Source organism: Lathyrus oleraceus, chromosome 1, assembly GCF_024323335.1.
Source record: "Lathyrus oleraceus cultivar Zhongwan6 chromosome 1, CAAS_Psat_ZW6_1.0, whole genome shotgun sequence".
NCBI lineage: Eukaryota > Viridiplantae > Streptophyta > Magnoliopsida > Fabales > Fabaceae > Lathyrus > Lathyrus oleraceus.
The window spans coordinates 167,027,713-167,048,859 of NC_066579.1; the positions used below are offsets into that span (position 1 = coordinate 167,027,713).

The window sequence follows — 21,147 nt, forward strand, 5'->3', positions numbered from 1 at the left end:
GGATACCTTGAGCAACTGGGTCATGCGTCTCATAGCCAAGGGTACCCTAGACAAGGATAAGAATTCTCCACTCTCAATATTATTTATTTCTTAAGGCTCGTGGCATACAACTTGAATTATGATTGATAGTTGTTGATAGTGTCTTCTGCTTGTTGCACTGCTTGCTTTGTGAAGGGAGAGACTTGCCAATCATATGATTTGAATTGTGCTAAATTCTATGAATATAGGAGAATACGACGAACAACTGGGTCATGTGTCCTGTACCCAAAGATATTCAAAATGAGTTAATGGAATTCTCTAATCTCATTCCTTCTCTATTGCTTAAGGCTCATGCCACACAATTTTAACCTTGATTAACAAGCTCTTGAAGAACCACCTTTGATGCGCCTTATATGATCCACTGCTTGATATGAATGGGGTGCCTTGATTGAGAGTCTGACTTGAGGCTTCGAGCTCCATAACTTACAAAAAGAGTCTTATCAAGTGATCATGGGTTTTTTGATCACTTAAAAAGAATATGGGATTATAACATATGAAAGGATTCAGTTGATCAAAATTACTTTTGATCAACTTGAATCGAGGGTTTGAATTAACTTGAAAATTACTAGTTAACCTAATCTAAAGGTTAAGATCATATTCATAGGCTATTCCTAAGAGGAACATGCATTTGTTAGCCAAAACTTGATTAAAACTATTTGAAATTCTAAGTCTAGATTAATTCTAAAGGAACATGCATTTACATGGTTAAAATGGCAAAATAAACCCCTAATGGGCAAAATGGTCAATTCATATTAATACCTAATTACAAGCACAAATTAAATTCTAATCAAAATCTAACCATAGCCTAAAGTTTAATCAAATTCTAAAACTATTTTAACCTAATGTTGAAAATTAGTCTAAATCCTAAAATTAAGTAATTTCTGACTAACCTAATTAAATTTCAATTGAAACAAAAAAAATAAGTTCTAATTGAAATCTAAAATCTAATGAAGAAATTAAGCTAAAAATTAAAAAACTAATTGACCCTAAAATCTAATTAGTCTAATCATGTGATTAATGTGGATTAATAAAACTAAACCTAATTAATTTAATATCTAAATAAGCTAACTAACCTAAAAACTCAATTAAATTCTACTAATCCAAAATACCAAATAATTCGAAATCAAATCTAAATCGCAGATCCAAACCAAGCGAAGCCCAGAACAATGAAAGTAAGCCCAAATCCTGCAATGCCAACATGAGTGTGAAGCTGATTTCGAAATGGGCTTCAAAGCAGAGGCCCACTCATCACTGTCAGTCTATGGAGGGTGTAAAACTGAAAAGCACAGTGCAACACCGAAAAACTATAGGCCAAATTGCATAGAGGACAAAACCCAAAACACAGACGAGATGGAACAGGGATCTTCAAGCCAACAAAGTTCAGAGGCGCACCAATTCAAACCTTGGCTTGAGACACCCTTCAACCGTGCCAGAAATCGCCTCCGGCGGAGGCGGAGGTTCAATCACCAAAAACAACATATAACAAGAATCGTCTCAACTCACTGATCCTTAATCTAGACCAAGATATCACCAATTCCTCTCCAAATGCACAAATCGAAGAAAATCAAATAAGAACCCTAGATCCCAAATTCGAAATTAAAAGCCATGAGGGAACGAAATAGAGTCCAAACCATAGGGATTTGGCTCCTTATACTACGACCTACATTACAATAAAGAGAATTGAGCAAGAAAGAGACTTTCACCAGCCATCGAAGCGAAGATGTGCTTCGGTGTTTGTTGAAACTGAAGAAGACAAAGCTAAAGAAAATACCAGAGAACGGCGATTATCCAAGTACTGTAATCCAAGTTCTTGCTCTGCATACAATTTTCCTTCTTCTACTTCTTCTTCTACACAACTCTTCTTCTTAAATTTTGTGATGTTGGTTGAACTTGTGAGGTGAGGTGGCCAAGCTTACTCTTCTTGAAGCTTCAATGGAGTTTTGGTAGAAAGCTCTGAGTGAGAAAGGGAGAGGGATCTGAGAGTGAATTGAGATCGTGAAATATGCACTGAATCTCTGTGAAGCTGAGTGTATGAATTTATAGGGCTCATCTATAACAGAACCGGGTAGCTCAGTTAGAGCAGGGGTTACTGTTAATGAATTTGGAGAGGAAAGTAGTTAAATAGTTAACTCTTCAGTTAGTGAGGTGTTTGTATCAGTTAGGTGTGTTTAATTTGTAGTTAGTAAAATAAGTTGTTAAATTCTGTTAGTGACAGTTAGGATTGTTAGTTAGTTAGGCTAGAGCTTGGACTTTGGTTAGTGAAGTTCACAAAGAGTTGGTAGTATGTAGCTGGAAGTTAGAGTTTGAGTGTCAGTGAATTGAAATGATCTGTTAAAATCAGTTAGTGAATTTCATGCAGTTAGTTATGAATTGGACTGTTACAGAATTGAGTTGTTAAAAAGGTTTGATGTTAATTGCAATGATGTACAAATTGGAATTGTGTTAATGAGGATAATGGACTAAAAATGTTGATTGATGTTGTTTGGAGTTAGAATCAGGATCAGGAATGGTCATCATGCTTGAATTCACTAACTTATAAAAGTAATTCTTACAGTTGTTACATTAGTTCACCTGTTTTGAATCGAATGCCATATAAATTGTAGTTAGTTATGAATGGATGAAAATCAAAGTCAGTTTCATGAATTAATGGTGGTTTTAGTATAATTAGAACTGTTATGGTATTTGTATGATGCTACTGACTTGCTACACTACCATTGTTGAATGTTTGACGCAGGATATGGTTTGATGTATGCTTTGCTGCAATTTAATCATTTTCCTTGTTCTGCCAGCTTGTTATGCATGATGTGGACTATGATGAATTGCAGGACTGTCATGAGGTATTTGTTGCTGAACTGAAATACAATGGCATGATATGTGTACTTGTCATGTTTTGTTGCTAAATGTGTTATGGCTTGCTAATTGATATCCATTGCCATGCTTTAGATTAAGGTTATTCTGATTGCTTTGGCAATGGTTTATGTTGGCATGGATGGAATGTGTTAAGTGTAGGGCTATTAGTTTATTGCAAATCAGGACTTTAATGATAGTTTTGGAGGGATCCTGACATGATGGTGGTGTGGGCCAGTAGTGTGTTGTTGTCATGGTCACATGGTATGTAGAAGGGATACAAAATGAGAGCATTTATGGATTGAAGGTAATGATGTTCTTCTGTGGTGTACTGATCATAGAAAATAGGCTAAATGTCATGTATGCCCTTTGTTCATTAATAGCCTGCTTGAATTCAAATTAAATGGAAATGATTACATTATGAACTAGATTGTTGTTTGGCATGAACATGGCATGCAGCAGTGCACTAATGGATTGAGTTGACATGACTTGATCCTAATGATGATGAGCCTAATGTTAGCATGTTGTTAAGGTTGTCAATGAAATTCTGAAATTGAATTGGATGGTGAAGGTTATCATGCTTTGGTTTTGGTCTATATACATGATAGTGTGAACTTGGCATTGTGTCGATTAACATGTGAACCAATGATGGTTGGACCATAGTTTTCCATTAGGGTCAATTAGAAAAGTCAGAAGTATGGTGTTTGCATTATAAATTTTCCGTGTTAGTATTAACATGAGAAGTTAGCAAATGATTTTGAAATATCATACAAACCATATCAGTTTTGAAAAAAATCAGAAATATGCTTGCACAAATAACTCTTGGTTAACAAGGAGATACAAGATGGAGCTCAAAGAGATAATGTATTTGGCTCAAAGAATAGGGTATATCACTGAAGGAAAATTGTGATCCAAAATGCAACGGAAATTAAATAATTCTCCTTTAGTGATCCTTAGGAATGGGCATGACCAGTGATAGAAATCGTTACCTCTTGTGCCGATTTAAACCTTTGATGCAGATCTAAGGAGTGATCACGAGCATTGAATGGTGACAACGCATCTACTAAGTCTACACGAACGAATTCCTTCAATTTCAGTGCTAGTTGCTACAAATGAAGGCTTTGAGTGAGTGAGAGAGAGAGAGAGAGAAACGAAATTTCATCTAATGAAATACTTCTGCACAAGGGTTCTATTTATAGAACCACTTATGTGGGCTACAAGCTAAAAAGCCCACTTAAGTGTATGTGACCCATATCTTATGATATACCAAAAATCACTTAAGCGTGTGGTACCTTACCATATTTCGTATTCTACTTAAGTGCATCGTACCTTACGATGTTCTACAATTCACTTAAGTGCACCGTACCTTACGGTGTTCCTTATTTACTCTATCTCTCATCAATCAGTTCTTTTGTGTGTGACCCTATGGGTTTTTGCGACATTGACAATTATATTAAATCACATATTTAACATAATAAATAGTGAGCGGTATCTAGCAACACATCATTGCTACCCAAGACACAAAAATGTCATGTGATATGACAAATCCCTTTTTGTGATAATACTTGTGTGTACAATTACCCTTTTTTTCTCTTATGTCTATATTGAACACAAGGCATAGATCGTGTCATCCTTTTCCAGTTCAATATTAGGCCCTTGACATTTATCCTATTACGCGGGATGGACAAATTCCATCTAGGTCACTCATTTCCCTCAGCATGCTTCGTGGAGTACCCATCAACTATCTTTATGGTCATCCAGTTACGGACAATGTTTGATCAGAAATAAAGCACTTGACTCTACATCTAGGGTCCATAGTGGTTTCAGATCGAAGGGTGGTATACACCACTATCACCATGAAAATAACTTATGACACTTTGCATAACATTCTATGTAGTATTCTCATAGCGAGTCAATCCAGTATAAATATTACTCCTAATGTTCATACCTATGTTTAAGACTTGATAACTCCTTATCCATGATCCATGAGATGTGATCATCTGTCTATATACATAATAGTCTTAATGCTTTAATGTTATCCCACTTCACAACAAAGCTCGACTACGGATACTTTAAGAACAATATCCTTATGTTTAATGCAATCTCATGATTAAGTCATACTTGATACATTAAACAGACTAATTATTCTAGGGACTTTATTAAATAAACATAATAAAGAAAAAACCTTTTATTATTAATAAATAATTTGATACAAGTACCAAAAGTATTGGCCTCTAGGGCTTATACCAAAAATCACATGAAGTGAACGAAGGTAGAATATGAAAGCATCATGGAGATGAATGGGATGAATGACCAAAGTCACAGGATTGAGTATTTGGTAACAAGTGACTGAAAATGTATAGTTTTAAAGTAAAGGTCAAGGTATATTGGAATGCATAAGAGAAATGGAATTTATACCACAAAGTAAAGGTGGCACGGACCCCAAGTGAAGGGCCTAATGAAGGAAAATTGTGATCCAAAATGCAACGGAAATAAAAAAAAATCCTTTAGTGATCCTTACGAATGGGCATGATCAATGATAGAAGTCGTTATCTCTTGTGGCGATTGAAACATTTGATGCATATCTAAGGAGTGATCACGAGCGTTTAATGATGACAACATCTCTACTCAGTCCACACGAACGGGTTCCTTCAGTCTTAGTGCTAGCTGCTATGAATGAAGGCTTTGAGTGAGAGGGAGAGAGAGAGAAACGAAATTTTATCAAGTAGAATGCTTCTGCACAAGGGTTCTATTTATAGAACCACTTGTGTGGGTTGCAAGCTAAAAAAACCCACTTAAGTGTATGTGACTCATATCTTATGGTATACCAAAAATCACTTAAGTGTGTGGTACCTTACCATATTTCGTATTCTACTTAAGTGCATCGTACCTTACGATGTTCTATAATTCACTTAAGTGCACCATACCTTACGGTGTTCCTTATTTACTCTATCTCTCATCAATCCGTCCTTTTGTGTGTGACCCTGTAGGTTTTCGTGACATTGACAATTATATTAAATCACGTAATAAACAGTGAACGGTATCTAGCAACACATCACTGCTACCCAAGACACTAAAATGTCATAGATATGACAAAACCTTTTTTGTTTTAATATTTGTGTGTATAATTACCCTTTTTGCCCTTATGTTTATATTTAACACAAGGCATAGACCGTGTCATCCTTGTCCAATTCAATATTGGGCCCTTAGACATTTATCTTGTTACGTAGGATGGACAAATTCCATCTAGGTCAATCATGTCCCTCAGCATGCTCCGTGGAGTACCCATCAGCTGTCTTTATGGTCATCCAGTTACGGACAATGTTTGATCATCAATAAGGCACTCGACTCTACATCTAGGGTCCATAGTGGTTTTAGGTCGAAGGGTGGTATACACCATTATCACCATGAGAATAAATTATGACACTTTGCATAACATTCTATGTAGTATTCTCATAGTGGATCAATCCAGTATAAATATTACTCCTAATATTCATACCTATGTTTAAGACTTGATAACTCCTTATCCATGATCCATGAGATGTGTTCATCAGTCTATATACATAATAATCTTAATGCTTTAATATTATCCCACTTCACAATAAAGCTCGACTACAGATACTTTAAGAATAATTTCCTTATGTTTAATGGGATATCATGATCAAGTCACACTTGATACATTAAACAGACTAGATATTCTAGGGACTTTATTAAACAAACATAATAAAGAAAAATCCTTTTTATTATTAATAAATAATTCGATATAAGTACCAAAAATATTGGCCTCTAGGGTCTACACAAACAATCTCCCCTAACACTAGAGTCAATCAGGCATACCCCTAATACCCATAGATCTAGTATGGCCATCATGCTTGTGTTGCACAAGAGGCTTTGTCAGTGGGTCAACAATATTTTCAAGTGTAGGCACTCTGTATATTTTCACATCTCCTCTATCTATTATCTCTCGAATGAGGTGATAACGCCTAAGTATATGTTTGGATCGTTGGTTAGATCTAGGATGCTTAGCTTGTGCGATAGCACCATTGTTATCACCATAGAGATCAATGGGATCCACAATTCTAGGAACTATGCCAAGTTCACCAATGAACTTTTTGATCCAAACATATTCCTTTGTTGTACTTGAGGTAGCAATATATTCGATCTCGATTGTAGAATCAACAACTGTATCTTACTTTGAACTTTTCCAGCTCACAGCGCCACCGTTTAAGCAGAACACATAACCAGATTGTGATCTAAAGTCATACTTATCTGTCTGGAAGCTAGCATCGGTGTATCCAATTACATCAAGCTTTTCCTAACCTCTATCTACCAAGAATGAGTCATTAGTCCTTCTCAAATACTTAAGGATATTCTTTACATCTACCCAATGAGCATCACTGGGATCAGATTGGTACCTACTCGTTGCACTTAAATCATACAAGACATATGGTCGAGTACATAACATGGCATACATAATATAGATCCTATTGCAGATGCATATGGAATCTTATTCATGTGATTCCTTTCTTCCTTAGTTGAAGGGGATTGTGTTTTTGATAGACACATGCCATGTTGCATAGGTATGAATCCTTTCTTGGAATCATGCATATTAAAGCGTGTCAATACTTTGTCTATGTATGTACTCTAACTTAGGGCAAGCAGTTTTTGTGATCTATCTCTATAGATCCTAATTCCTAATATATAGGTTGCTTCACCTAGGTCTTTCATAGAAACGCATTTCCCCAACCAAGTCTTTACTTGTTACAGGGTATGGACATCATTTCCAATGAGTAATATGTCATCTACATATAATACCAGGAAGACGATCATGCTCCCACTAACCTTCTTGTAGACACAAGGCTCATCTTAGTTCTTGATGAATCCATATTGTTTTACTGTTTCATAAAAATGAAGATTCCAGCTTCTAGAAGGTTGCTTCAATCCATAGATTGATCTCTGTAACTTACATATCTTTTGGGCTTCTTTTGGTATGTCGAATCCTTCAGGTTGTGTCATGTACACATCCTTAAGAAGATTCCCATTAAGGAAAGTAGTTTTGACATCCATCTTCCATATTTCATAATCATGATATGCAACGATAGCAAGTAAAATCCAAATAGATTAAAGCATTGCAACTAGTGAAAAGGTTTCATCATAGTCAACCCCCGTGAATTTGTTTATATCCTTTTGCAATCAGTCTTGCCTTATAGGTATGTACCTTACCATCCATGTCAGTCTTCTTTTTGAAGACCCGTTTTCATCCTATAGGGTTAACTCCTACAGGAGGCTCTACCAAGGTCCAAACCTGGTTTGTGTACATGGAATCCATTTCAGAATTCATGGATTCTAGCCACTTCTCAGACTCAGGACCAGTTAGGGCCTCTTGGTAGGTCACAGGCTCATCTTGATCCATGAGTAATACATCACCTTGATCAGTTATGATATATCCATATCTCTCAGGTAGGTGACATATCCTGCTTAACCTACGCTGGTTTTGTTCTACTTGAGCAAGTTGCTCTTCCATAACTACTTGTGTTTCCTGCTCTAATTCCTCCATAGGTGTATCAATTCTTTGTGATTCTTGAATTTATTCAAGCTCTACTTTCCTCCCACTTATTCCTTTTAAAATAAAATCCGTTTCTAGGAAGACTTCAGTTCGAGCGAGAAACACTTTGCCCTTAGAAGGATTGTAGAAGTAACACTCTCTTGTTTCTTTAGGATACCCCACAAATAAGCATTTGTCAGATTTGGGCTCAAGCTTAGTTGATATTTATCATTTCACATAAACTTAGCAAACCCGAATTTTCATGTAAGACATATGTGGTTTCTTACCACTCCATATCTCATATGGTGTCTTTTTAACCTTTTTGGATGGAACACTGTTAAGTGTGTAAGTTGCTGTCAATAGTGCATGTCCCCAAAAGGAGTTTGGAAGATCGACGTGACTCATCATGGATCGGACCATGTCTAATAAGGTTTTATTTCTTCTCTCAGATACACCGTTCCATTGGGGTGTTTCAGGAGGAGTAAGTTGGGATAGAATCCCACACTCTTTCAGATAGTCATCAAACTCTAGGCTTAAATATTCACCACCTCGATCTGATCGAAGAGTTTCAATATTCTTACCTAGTTGATTTTGTACTTCATTCTTGAATTCCTTGAACTTTTAAAAGGACTCTTATTCGTGTTTCATTAAATACATATAACCATATCTACTGAAATCATCAATAAATATGATGAAGTACTGAAAACCTCCTCTGGCTGGTATGTTCAGTGGTCCACATACATCAGTATGTATGAGGGCCAAAAGATCATTAACTCTTTCACCTTTTCCTGTGAATGGAGACTTTGTCATATTTCCAATTAAATAAGATTTGCATGTCTCATATGATTCATAATCAAAAGAGTCCAAGAGTCCATCTTTATGGAGTTTGGAAATGCGTTTCTCATTTATGTGGCCTAATCGACAATGCCAAAGGTAAGTTGGATTTAACTCATTAGGTTTCATCCTTTTAGTATTAATGTTATAAATAGGCATTTCAAGATCAATGATATATAGTCCATTATTTATTTGTGCAGTAGCATAAAATATATCATTCAAATAAATGGATCAACAATTATTCTTTATTATGAATGAAAAACCAAACTTGTCCAAACAAGAAACAAACATAATATTCCTGCTAATTCCAGGTACATAATAATAGTTCTCTATCTGAATTATTAAACCACTAGGTAAAGTCAATACATAAGTTCCTATGGCTAAAGCAACAACCTTTGCTCCATTGCCAATTCATAGGTCAACTTCACCTTTTGCCAAATCTCTACTTCTTTTCAGCCCTTGCACATTTGTACAAATATGAGAACCGCATCCAGTATCTAATACCCATGATGCATAAGTAGATAGATTAATTTCAATAACAAAAATACCTGAAGTTGAAGTCTCTACTCTATTCTTCTTATCTTCCAGGTACTTTGGGCAGTTTCTCTTCTAGTGTTCGGTCTTACCGCAATGGAAGCAGGCGTCGTCCTTTGTTATGCCTCCACTAGGATTCAAAGTAGGAGCAGTGGGTTTTGGTTTGGAAACTTCCTTGCGTTTCCCTTAACCACCCTGTTTGGTGGGCCTTTTGTTCTATTTCTTTCCATTTCCGATCATCAGAATGGACTTCCCTTTTGACTTCAGATTCTGCTCAACAGTTCTTAACATGCATAACAGTTCCGAAAGAGTTTTGTCCATATCATTCATGTTGAAATTAAGGACAAATTGACAGAAGCTCTCTGGCAACGACTGCAAGATCAACTCAGTTGCAAGTTCTTTTCAGAGGGGATCACTCAAGATAGACAATCATCATTATTGAAGATTTGTCTCATGTTCTTTTTGGATGTTCCAACTGAATTCATTATAAAAATCCTAGTGGGATTTCTAGTTGGACTTTACGTTGTTATATAAGGTGGAAATCTCCTTGTGAAGACTCGGAAGTTCTGAGAAAATATCTACTCCGTAGAAGAGTTTTAGTTTGTCTTGTTTTTGTAGTTTGTACACTCTATTCATGGGCGTTGATTCTAAATTATCCGAATAGAGTTTTTGAGTTGTATTACATTCTTATCTTTTATCTTTGTAATTGAATAAACACTTGGGAGAGTGATCGAGTGAAAGCGAGAGGTGTCCCAGATTCAGGGGAAACCCTAATTGAATCTTAACGCGTAGTATTAGGAAAGAGACACTGGACGAAGTGAGTTCAAGTAAGAAAAATTGTAATTCTAACTATTAGGAGTGAAATTCTTTCTATAAGGAATCCTGAATAGAAATTCACTGGTAGTATTAGGAAAAGAGGCTTTGAACTGGAATGGTTCAACTTAGTCCAATTTGTACTTCTAACTATTAAGAGTGAATTTTCTTTCACTGGGTTAACACTCTCCCGACGTAGAAGATTTTGCACCGAATTGGATTACCAATTCCTTTTTTTATTTATATTTTGCTCTTATTCTATCTGTCATGCATTTAACTTATCATACACTTTGTATCAAACATTTTATCTGACAATTTATCATCCGAAAAAATAGAATTTGACCTTTTAATTCTCTCATCATCCACGTTGAAGTTACATGCTTATTGAATAGACTTTGAATCCATAGATTTTAAGTATACCACATACTTTTATATCTTTCTTGGAGAAAATTTTAGTTTTGTTGGAAATTTAAAAAATAAAATATTGTATCTCGCTCTTCTATAGATTTTTTTTTTGGAAATCCTAATCTTTTTCTTATTCTCATGTGTTGTCATCTCAATTGTTAACAAAAATCATCAAATATCTTCTTATTTGAAAGTAAATTTACATTCAAGAGTTATAGTTTCTTGCATGAACATTCTAAGGTTAATTTACTATTATAGTATACTAGAAGCAGATATGCATAACTCATTCAATTGATATCTATAAGGACATATGGATAAGTTAGAGTTTGAATTTTAAATTACACTTTCACCATATATAAAAGTGTTTTAATTCTTGACAATAGCATACCTTCTAAAATCAATTTTGACTCCTCCAAAAATTAAATCAACCATGCACTCAAAAAAGAGTACAAGAAACATGTTCATAATCTTTCTCAAAAACCTAAAATGAAAACCGATTCTATCCGAGAGAAACCAATCATGTCAAAATACATTATACATATCTATAATAAATTTATTGACTCTCTAAATAAGAAACTACTATTCTAAATTTTTAAATCCCCATAAGTGCATCCTTGACTTTAACAAGTGTAGTGGTCAAAAGGTTGTTGACATCTGATACAGCTTGTGTAGTCAACATCATAGGTCCATCTAAACCACTTGCCAAAGTTTGACAAGCTAGAGTCAACAAAGATTCATCTTTTGAACTCTCATCTTCTTTTTTACTTGAACACACACCAAAACCAGAAGAAAGAATATGAATTCCTCTTGGGTTTCCACCATTAATGGCAAAATTTAAAGATGTAGAATCTATTGGAGCATAGATAACATAAGATCCCACATGTGATACAAAGCTTTCTTGAAGAATCATGAGTTGGTTATCAATACCCGGTATCGAAGGCTGATCCAAAACAAAAAAAAAAATTATATTATGTTTGGTTCTATTGTGACAAAAATTAAATTTTTTGTACACAATTTAAAATATAATATTTAAATAAATGATAAATACCTTGATAATAGATATAAAATTTGTTGGATGTCCATGAGAGATATGTCCAATCTCTTGCACTGGATTCCCATAGGCAAGAACATCCCACTGAAAAAATAAATATACTCAATATATTATCAATAATAATTAAAACTATAATTAGATTACATAAAATATTATTAAACAAATTAACATACCTGATTTCTTTTAGTATGGTCCATTAGGAACTCAAAAACTTTATTAGGTGATAGAGGAATGATAAGTGTGGCAGTAGCACGAACAATCAATCCATTAGGCTTTCCTTCGTTTGTATTTTTGTTGGTAGCTATTTTTATGCCTCCAATGTTGTTTTCAATAAAATTATGAAATTCCAATTTATTTGGCATGGCCAAACATTCAAAATACATCTTCACCATTCGTTGAGCAAGCTTCATCACACTCATCCTTCCGTCGGATGTTTGGATAACTGAAAAATAAAATGTTAATCGAACAACTAATTATTAATTTTATCGGTTAAAAAATATGAATTATTTATAGAATAAATGCGTGAAAGTGTAACCTCCTGCCGATTCTTGATCATGTATAATTGGATCATAGAAAGTAGCAGCCTTCTCACTCATTCTTTGAAGCTCCTTAACCCAACTTTTTGCTCCGTATAAATCATATGTATCAATAAGATTTCTATATAGATTGTGTGTATGAATCTTATCATCCACTTCAACGTTTTCGATCCAAGTAACCTAAAAAATAAAACATGTAACAAATGAAGTAGTCTAATAAATAAAATATCATAAGAGTTTGATTGTAGAAGTGTTTCACAAATATGTAACTATACTGACCATGCAAGAATTTGTAGATATCTTGTTAATCAAGCATCCAGATGGATGTTTCCAAGAGCGAGCAAGAGGGGTGATTGTTGATCGAGAGGAATCATACGACACATCAGTTATTACCCATACGTCAACATCAACTTGCTTACAATAGCGAATGACGTTAAATTCACGGGTTTGCACAAGAGGTGACAGAATGTGCATTTCTTCATGCATCTAACATAAAATTCACACCATAATTTTTAAAAATTTATGAGAGTTAATAGTCGATATAAGGTTAACATAAACAAAGTTTTATACAAAATTAACATTACCAATTGCAATGCTCCATCTCGATTTTCGATTGATCCATTTTCAAACACTTTAACTATTTCAGATTTTGAAACAAGTGTTGGAAATATAATTGTCCATTTCTCCTACAAAGTTGAACTATTAATAATACTCTTGTGAATATATTTATCAACAAACAAATGAGTGTCAAAAGTGAATTCTTACCTTATCTATAAACATATCAATCAATTCTGTGATAGGAATGTTGACAATTGCTGTATACTTTGATGATTCCTTAACTACATTGTCACCATTGAAGTGATTTTGTTTTGGGAAAGCTTGATCATAATGTTCATAAGAAAGAGTTAATTTCTCTTCTTCCACACTAGAAGAATTCATCCAAAAAGGTTCTTTCACACGCAAAAGTATAACTAATTCATTCATTGCAATAGTTGCAATTTGAGATATTATTGATTTTTCCACGTTACAAATTGGTTCTGGCTCATTCACTAGCCTACCATGATTGTGATTATGACTTGAACTTCCACCAATTTCTTGTCTTGGTGGAATTTCAACTTCTAAGTTTCTAGCAAATGCTTTTGTTTGAGCAACAGATTCTTCAAACTCATGTAATGATATCTCATTCCTTGCGTACCTTGTTATAAGGATCCACATTTTGTCAACCTAAAAAAGTGAAATTTTATTCATAAATAAATATTTTTAAAGAATTTATCTTATAATTAGTCAGACATTAGATTAGATCAAACATATAAAACTTTTAAATCATGGTTCAATCAGTTCAATCACAAATATGATCAAAGAACGAAAGTTACTAACCTCGTCTTTAATTCGGTTGTTTTGTTCTCCCATCTTTTGCATGTAAAGTTCATGCTCTTTATAAGGAAATGGAGGACCCCCACAAGTTGTGCAAGCTATGCCATTTAATGCCTCTTTTATTTTAAGATTTTCTTGAAGAAGATTATCATTCTCAGCACGAAGAGCATTATTACTTGCTCTCTTGTTTTGATTCTAGATGTAACAAATGTGTAAAATAATTACAAATATGTGAAATAAATTTGGACTAAAAATAAGAGATTAGTGAAAATAAAAATACCTTTATTAGAGTTCTTCTATTTTGGAACCAATATTTTACTTGTATGGGCTCAAGTCCAGTCTCCCTAGCTAATTGATTTCGTTGGGCCTCATTTGGATGACTATCCTCTTCTAAGAATCTATATTAAAAAAAATATGGACATATTATTTAGTCATAGAGAAATATAATAATTTTAATGTGAAAGAAGGGAAATATATTTTAAAATGTTAAATTAAATTTAAAAAATTGAGTTAGTAAATAATTTTCTAAAAAAAAAAAGAAATATTAGATTTTCGGAATCACTCATTTTTAAGAGATAATTCAGTCTTTGAAAAATAAAAAATTAGCATCGACTCAATAATTAGTTTCATATCGAATCCCATAATTTAAATAATGAGCATTTTGAGACTCTACTACAAATCAAAGATCTTAGTTGTAATGGATTAAAAAAATTGATCAAGATAAACATGTATATGTAAATGCATACAAAGACGAATGGAAAACGGCATGATCGCCTCGATTAAAGGTTATCCCACAAAAACTCATTAAAAATAGAGTAAGGTGAGAGCATTGCCTTGCCCTGATAAAAAAAAATAGTGTCTGTTATCTCAAAAATTTAAAAATGGTAAAGAGTCATTATCTTCCATTAATATATGTATCTGTCAAAGCTTGTCAAAAAATAGATTTAGATAAAGCGAGCAAAGTAGAGTGCATACTGGTCGCCAAAATTACGGAAACACTGTAGATTCAACGAACCTGTCTTATTTTTCCACTCTTACATACAATCAAGAATACATTTGTAATAAAAATATATAATTATTATTGTCCTTATTTTTATTTTTTACTATATAATTATCGTATCAAATAAAATTACTCTAAAATTTGGTAATTTGTGATATAAAGCCAAATATCAAAAAATATTTTATTAAATAATTAAACAAGTAACCAAAAAATTGAGCATAGGTGGTTAATAAGCATCGGATGATAAAAATTGGGACTGAAAGAACTAAAGGATTCGGGTTTCGATCCTCAGCAGAGATAAATAAAATATTTTGGATTCGGATTTCGATCCTCAGCAGAGATAAATAAAATATTAAAATAATAAAATAAAATCTTTGTTCCATTCCACCTTGTTTGATTTCATTCCATTATGCTTCAGTGCTATGTTATTCATCAATCAAAATATAACTTTAATCAAACATAAAATATTTTAATATGAAAAATGGAGTATGCTCCCATAAAACCAATAAATAGAGAAAAATAATAATTTAAAATGAATATAAATTAACAAAAAGGGGTATTACTTTTCAAGTATCGATGTTTGATGAGTCGTGAAACGGGCGTAGGATGGTTGATTTCCATCATTTGAGTTATCAGTGTCTTCTTCATTAGATCTACCAACGCCTCTTTCAAAGTGATTCATTTGTGACATGCTAGATCCTAAAATACAAACACATAAATATTAAAATATGTTTCTTTTACCTCTATTTTATGTCTGAGATATGTGAATTTAGGGTGTTTATATACAAAAAAATAAATGTTCGAGAAGCTTCGAGTTAATCTTTAAAAATAGAAAAAATGTACAAAAAAGATATGATAAAAAAATAGGAAATTATATAATTATTAGGTGGTCATGGATTTTCCTCTAAATTCTTAAATATCATTTTATAAATATTTAAATTTTTTTAAGTTGGAAAGGCGGAATTATTATTCACTAAAGGTGTATTATTGATCTTTTTATAAAAAAAATTCTATGAATTTGAACTCAATATCTTAATGGTATTAGGTTAAAGTACTTTCGGAGTCGTCTCAAGTTTTCAAAGGGTCAAATATGTCGGTAGTCCTCCTAAATATCTCAAATTTTATTTTTAATTTCTCAAAAAAAAGAATGATCCTTTTAAAATTTTGCATCCACACTTTTTGTCTCTTCTGCTGACATCTGTTAACAGAAGTTGGCGTGATATGACACATACTAGTATCAGCATGGAAAAGATGTTGACATGCATTCCACGTGGCATTTTGTCATCATTTTATATTATTTATAATAATTAAATTTATTGCGATAGAGTTTCCGTCGCTAACACAAATATCATATAGAAACCCAAAAACCGTAGCTAATATATAGTTAATTTGTAGGCAATGCCTAACTAATTCAAACACATCATCCTTCTGACTTATACTTCATTTTTTTCATGATTTTTTGAAAGAAAAAAGTTTATCAAATTATAAGGATCTCTCTCACAAAAATTTGATTTTTTTTTACTTGAGATGAATTAAATATGAATTTTTTAAACACCGATTTTCTATGAAACGAAAACAACGCAAACATTGACATATAATTGAATTTTCAACTAATCTTTTGCACGGGCTTATATTATAATGCATAAAAAGGATCCGCAAATTTTCATGATATTTCAAATAAGTTTTGATTTATTTTGATTTTTCGATCGAAACACATATAAATGTGTTTTTTTCAAGAGACAAATGAGAAATTTAACCCTATTGATTATAAAAATACTGACATACTTTAAATTTCTTCATATTAGTGTATCAATTTATAAGGATCTATTCTACAAAAAAATAATTTTTTTTGGCATGAGATGAATTAAATAAAAAAAAATTATGGGTCGATTTTTCATGACACAGAAACAACGCAACATAGATATATGATTGAATTTTGAGTTAATATTTTGCAAGAAATTACATAATAACACATAAAAATGATCTACAAAATTTCATGACATTTTGAATAAGTCTTGATTTATTTTCATTTATCAATCAAAACACATATACGTATAGGTTTCGATAGAAAAAATCAAAATAATCAAGACGTATTCAAAATGCAATGAAATTTTGAAGACACTTTATATATGTCATGATATAGGTACCAGCAAAATAATAACTCAAATTTCAATAATATGCTAATGTTTTTTTTGTTTTTGTTTCATAGAAAATCAGTTTTTAAGAAAATTAATATTTAATTCATCTCAAGTAAAAAAGTAAAATTGATGAGATAAATTCTTATAAAGTGATAAACTTTATTCCAAAAAAATAATGAAAAAATACGAAGTCTAGGTTGTAAGAATGTTGTGTTTGAGTTAGTAAGGAATTTCCCTACATATTAGCTACATATTAGTTATGGTTTCTGGATTTTTGTATGAAGTTCATGTTAACGACATACTTAATAACATAATCTCCATCACTATAAGTTTAACTAATAATAATATAAAATGAGAACAAATTGTCATGGATCATCCATGTCAGCATCTTTGTTATGCTGACACTGCCACGTGTCATGTCAAGTCAACTTCGGTTAACGGAGGTTTGTAAGAAGGACCAAAAGTGATGAAAAATATTAGGAGAACTATTCTTTGAAGAAATTTTTTTTAAGGACAAAAAGTGAAATTTGAGATATTTATGAGGACTACAAACATATTTAACGCGAAAAATAAATAAAGATCCTATATACTTATAATTTAATTTAGAAAATATTTTATGATGTCTTATTTAACTATAGTTTAATCCTGACAAATTTAAAATTTTATGAGATTCGATTTTGCACACCTTTAAAAAGTGTCTTAAATATTTTAAATATAAATTTCCTTTTCAATAAAGTCATTTTTTATTGATTAATAATCTTGAAATCATAATGATGGTCAAGAAAAACTATAGTTGCATAAATAAATTTATATTACTAACATATATTTGTTTTTTTATTATTTTATTATACATTTCTCAATATTACTTCAAATAATGTAGTAATTGTCCATTTGAAAATTTGAACTCAACGTCTTTTTAAAAATATTTTTATTATATAATTTAAGTAATAATAAAATTTTGAGGTGTCTTATAAAAGTGAAGTCAATAACAACTATTAAATATTTATGTGATATCTAAAATAAAAGAAGTAATATGTTAAAATAAATTCAAATTATAGATTAAATTACAATTTTAGTCTCTAATTTTGGCTTATTTATAAATTAGTCTATTTATTTTAAATTCAAACAGTTTTGGTCTCTGTCTCATACTTTTGCATTTGAAATTAACGATGTTTTCATTTTTAAACGACAAGTTACTTGTGAAACATGACAAATCATCGTATATAAACATATTGTTGAACATTATAGATAAAAATATAAGTCAAAAAACGAAGAGATGTTCGTTTTTTAAATTCAAACAGTTTTAATTTGCCTATCATATTTTTTCATAAAAACTAGAAGAGATGTCTATAAAGTTCAACAATATATATATATATATATATATATATATATATATATATATATATATATATATATATATATATATATATATATATATATATATATATATATATATATATATATATATATATATATATATGATGATTTGTCATGTTTCACGAGTAACTTGTTATTTAAAAAAATAGAAACATTGTTAATTTTAAATGAAAATGTATGAAAGGGAGATCAAAACTATTTAAATTTAAAATAAGAGGACCAATTTCGTGAATCAGATAAAATAGGGAGACCAAAACTTAAATTATATTATACCCGCTCAAAGGATAGTGAAAATAGAACAATTATTCATTTTAAACATATTTATTTTGCTTTCTTTTTCTTTTTTCAATTAGGTTTATGTCTTTAGTTTTCAATTTTCTCTATTTTTTAATAAAAAATTTGTTTCATGGCGGCCAAAGACTCGGCAACCACTATTTTGTGTCGGCTAAAAACCTGAGACTCACTGCGTCGTATCGGCCAAAGATCCAGGACTCTCTGCTCTACAACACACAAAGTTTCAATATCATGAGGCCCATTATCTAGCTTATGCTGCCAGACCCAAGGTTTATATACCTTCGTAAAGGGTTTCTAAGGTACAGAATCTCTAATCTCCACTTTCACTTTCACTATCTTGAATCCTAAATTGATTGGGTGTTGGAGTGCTAACTGTTGATTCTAAGAGTTGGCAGCAATTTTGGTAAAACAAAGAGTGTTCACAAGATGTCTTGTGTGATGTCTTAACATGAGATATCCTATGTACCTGCTGGAGTTGAAGAACATATGCAAGCAGGATTGTTTCAGAATGCCACTTACAATGCTAAGGCTTCTGATATTGGATGTACCTGCTGGAGCTAAATTGGAAGACATATGCTGCAGGATTGTTTCAGTTGACATATTCATTGTCATGGTAACTGATATGGTTGTACCTGCTATAAAAGGAAACTGGATTATGTAGGATTTTTCCAGATGTCAGACCCGATGTCATGACATCCTGTACACAAAACATTCAGTATGAATGTCTGGTGTTTTGTGATTGCACAATTGGTGGCAATCATTGGTTGATTGAAGATATGGCTAGCTGGCGCAATCTATCAGGGATATCAACCAGATTTGTTTATTTTCCAAGGAGATCTTTACAGCTGATATGAAAAGATTTAATTGGAAAATATATTTAGGGTTTTCAAGCTGTCCAATGTTTCTATAAAAAGGGACTTAAAAAACCTGATTGTACACACAACCAAGACTGAGCGAAATTTAGAGAGAGAGCTAGGGTTTGTGTCTGTAGGTCATTCAAGTCATCCATAGATGATTGAATTGGACTGATTTGTCTTCTTGATCAAAGCTTTGAAGCAAGATCAAGAGTGTGTCTTCTTGATTGAAACTGTGAAGTAAAATCAAGAATATTGTAATTGAAAAGTATTTTCTTTTCACAAGGGATTACTGTAATCAATCACGGGTGTGTGATTGTAAGGGAAGTGAGTGGGTTCTCATATCTAAGAGTGCTTAGGTAGAAATTGCACGGGTAGAGATTAGGTGAGAAAGACTGTAACTTGGTGAAGTGTACGGATAGTCTTTGAACTAATTCTATTTTAGTGGATTTCCTTCCTGGCTTGGTAGCCCCTAGACGTAGGTGAGTTGCACCGAACTGGGTTAACAATTGCTTGTGTTGATTGCTTTACAATTCTGTTTATTATCCATTGTGTATTAACAGATATTAGTGTCGTGACATTACCTTCGACATCTTATATCTGATACCAGAATTTCAATTGGTATCAGAGCAGGCATCCTGCTCTGGCTCTGGGTGAGATCTAGGGAGAATACTTTCTGGTACAATGGAGAGGGATGGAGGATCTGTTCATAGGCCACCAATTTTGGATGGTTCTAACTATGACTATTGGAGACCTAGAATGGTAGCGTTTCTAAAATCCCTTGATAACAAGGCTTGGAAAGCTGTACTAACAGGTTGGGTGCATCCTGTCATTACTAAAAAGGAAAAGCCACCACTGAGAAGAAGCCTTAAGAACAATGGTCCAAGGAGGAGGATGATCTTGATCTTGGAAACTCTAAAGCCTTGAATGCAATATTCAATGGGGTAGACAAGAATATTTTCAGGTTGGTAAATAACTGTGAAGTGGCCAGAGATGCTTGGGACATTCTCAAGGTCACTCATGAAGGGACCTCTAGAGTAAAGATGTATAGACTTCAGCTGCTCACCTCCAAGTTTTAAAACTTAAGGATGAAAGAAGATGAAAACATTCAGGAATTTCATATGAGTATCCTTGAGATTGCTAATGCCTCTGGAGCCTTGGGGGAGAAGATGTCAGATGAAAAGTTAGTAAGAAAAATACTCAGATCACTCCCTAAGAGATTTGAAATGAAGGTGACTGCCATAGAAGAGTCTCAAGACATCTCCAACATGAGGGTAGATGAGTTAATTGGCTCCCTCCAAACCTTTGAGATGGGATTGATTGAGGGAACTGAAAGGAAAACCAAAAGCATTGCCTTTGTATCCAACACAGAAGAGGAAAACAGTCAAGATTTGGATAAAGAGTGGGCCAATGAAGTTGCAATGCTGGGGAGACAGTTTAACAGATTGTTAAAGAAAATGGATGTCAAAAACATCTCATCTGACATCAGCTATGGAAGAAGAGGAA

General features: G+C 32.8%; 1 protein-coding gene and 1 long non-coding RNA gene across 2 annotated transcripts; one reads left to right on the top strand and one right to left on the bottom strand.

The window, feature by feature from the left end:
* The first annotated feature begins 1,305 nt into the window (after positions 1-1,305).
* LOC127125174 (uncharacterized) lies at positions 1,306-3,456 on the top strand. Its single transcript, XR_007804635.1, has 2 exons — positions 1,306-1,831; positions 2,774-3,456. It is a non-coding gene; the product is annotated as an uncharacterized LOC127125174 (long non-coding RNA).
* A 7,919-nt stretch (positions 3,457-11,375) lies between these two features.
* Positions 11,376-15,713, bottom strand: LOC127125158 (homeobox-leucine zipper protein HDG11). Its single transcript, XM_051054196.1, has 10 exons — positions 15,542-15,713; positions 14,259-14,376; positions 13,982-14,173; positions 13,370-13,828; positions 13,189-13,290; positions 12,884-13,090; positions 12,604-12,784; positions 12,242-12,510; positions 12,066-12,152; positions 11,376-11,957 (listed from the first exon to the last, which is right to left on the bottom strand). The coding sequence occupies exons 1-10, from the start codon at positions 15,667-15,669 to the stop codon at positions 11,610-11,612; spliced, it is 2,091 nt and encodes a 696-aa protein (XP_050910153.1). The 5' UTR covers positions 15,670-15,713; the 3' UTR covers positions 11,376-11,609.
* Between the last annotated feature and the right edge of the window lie 5,434 nt (positions 15,714-21,147).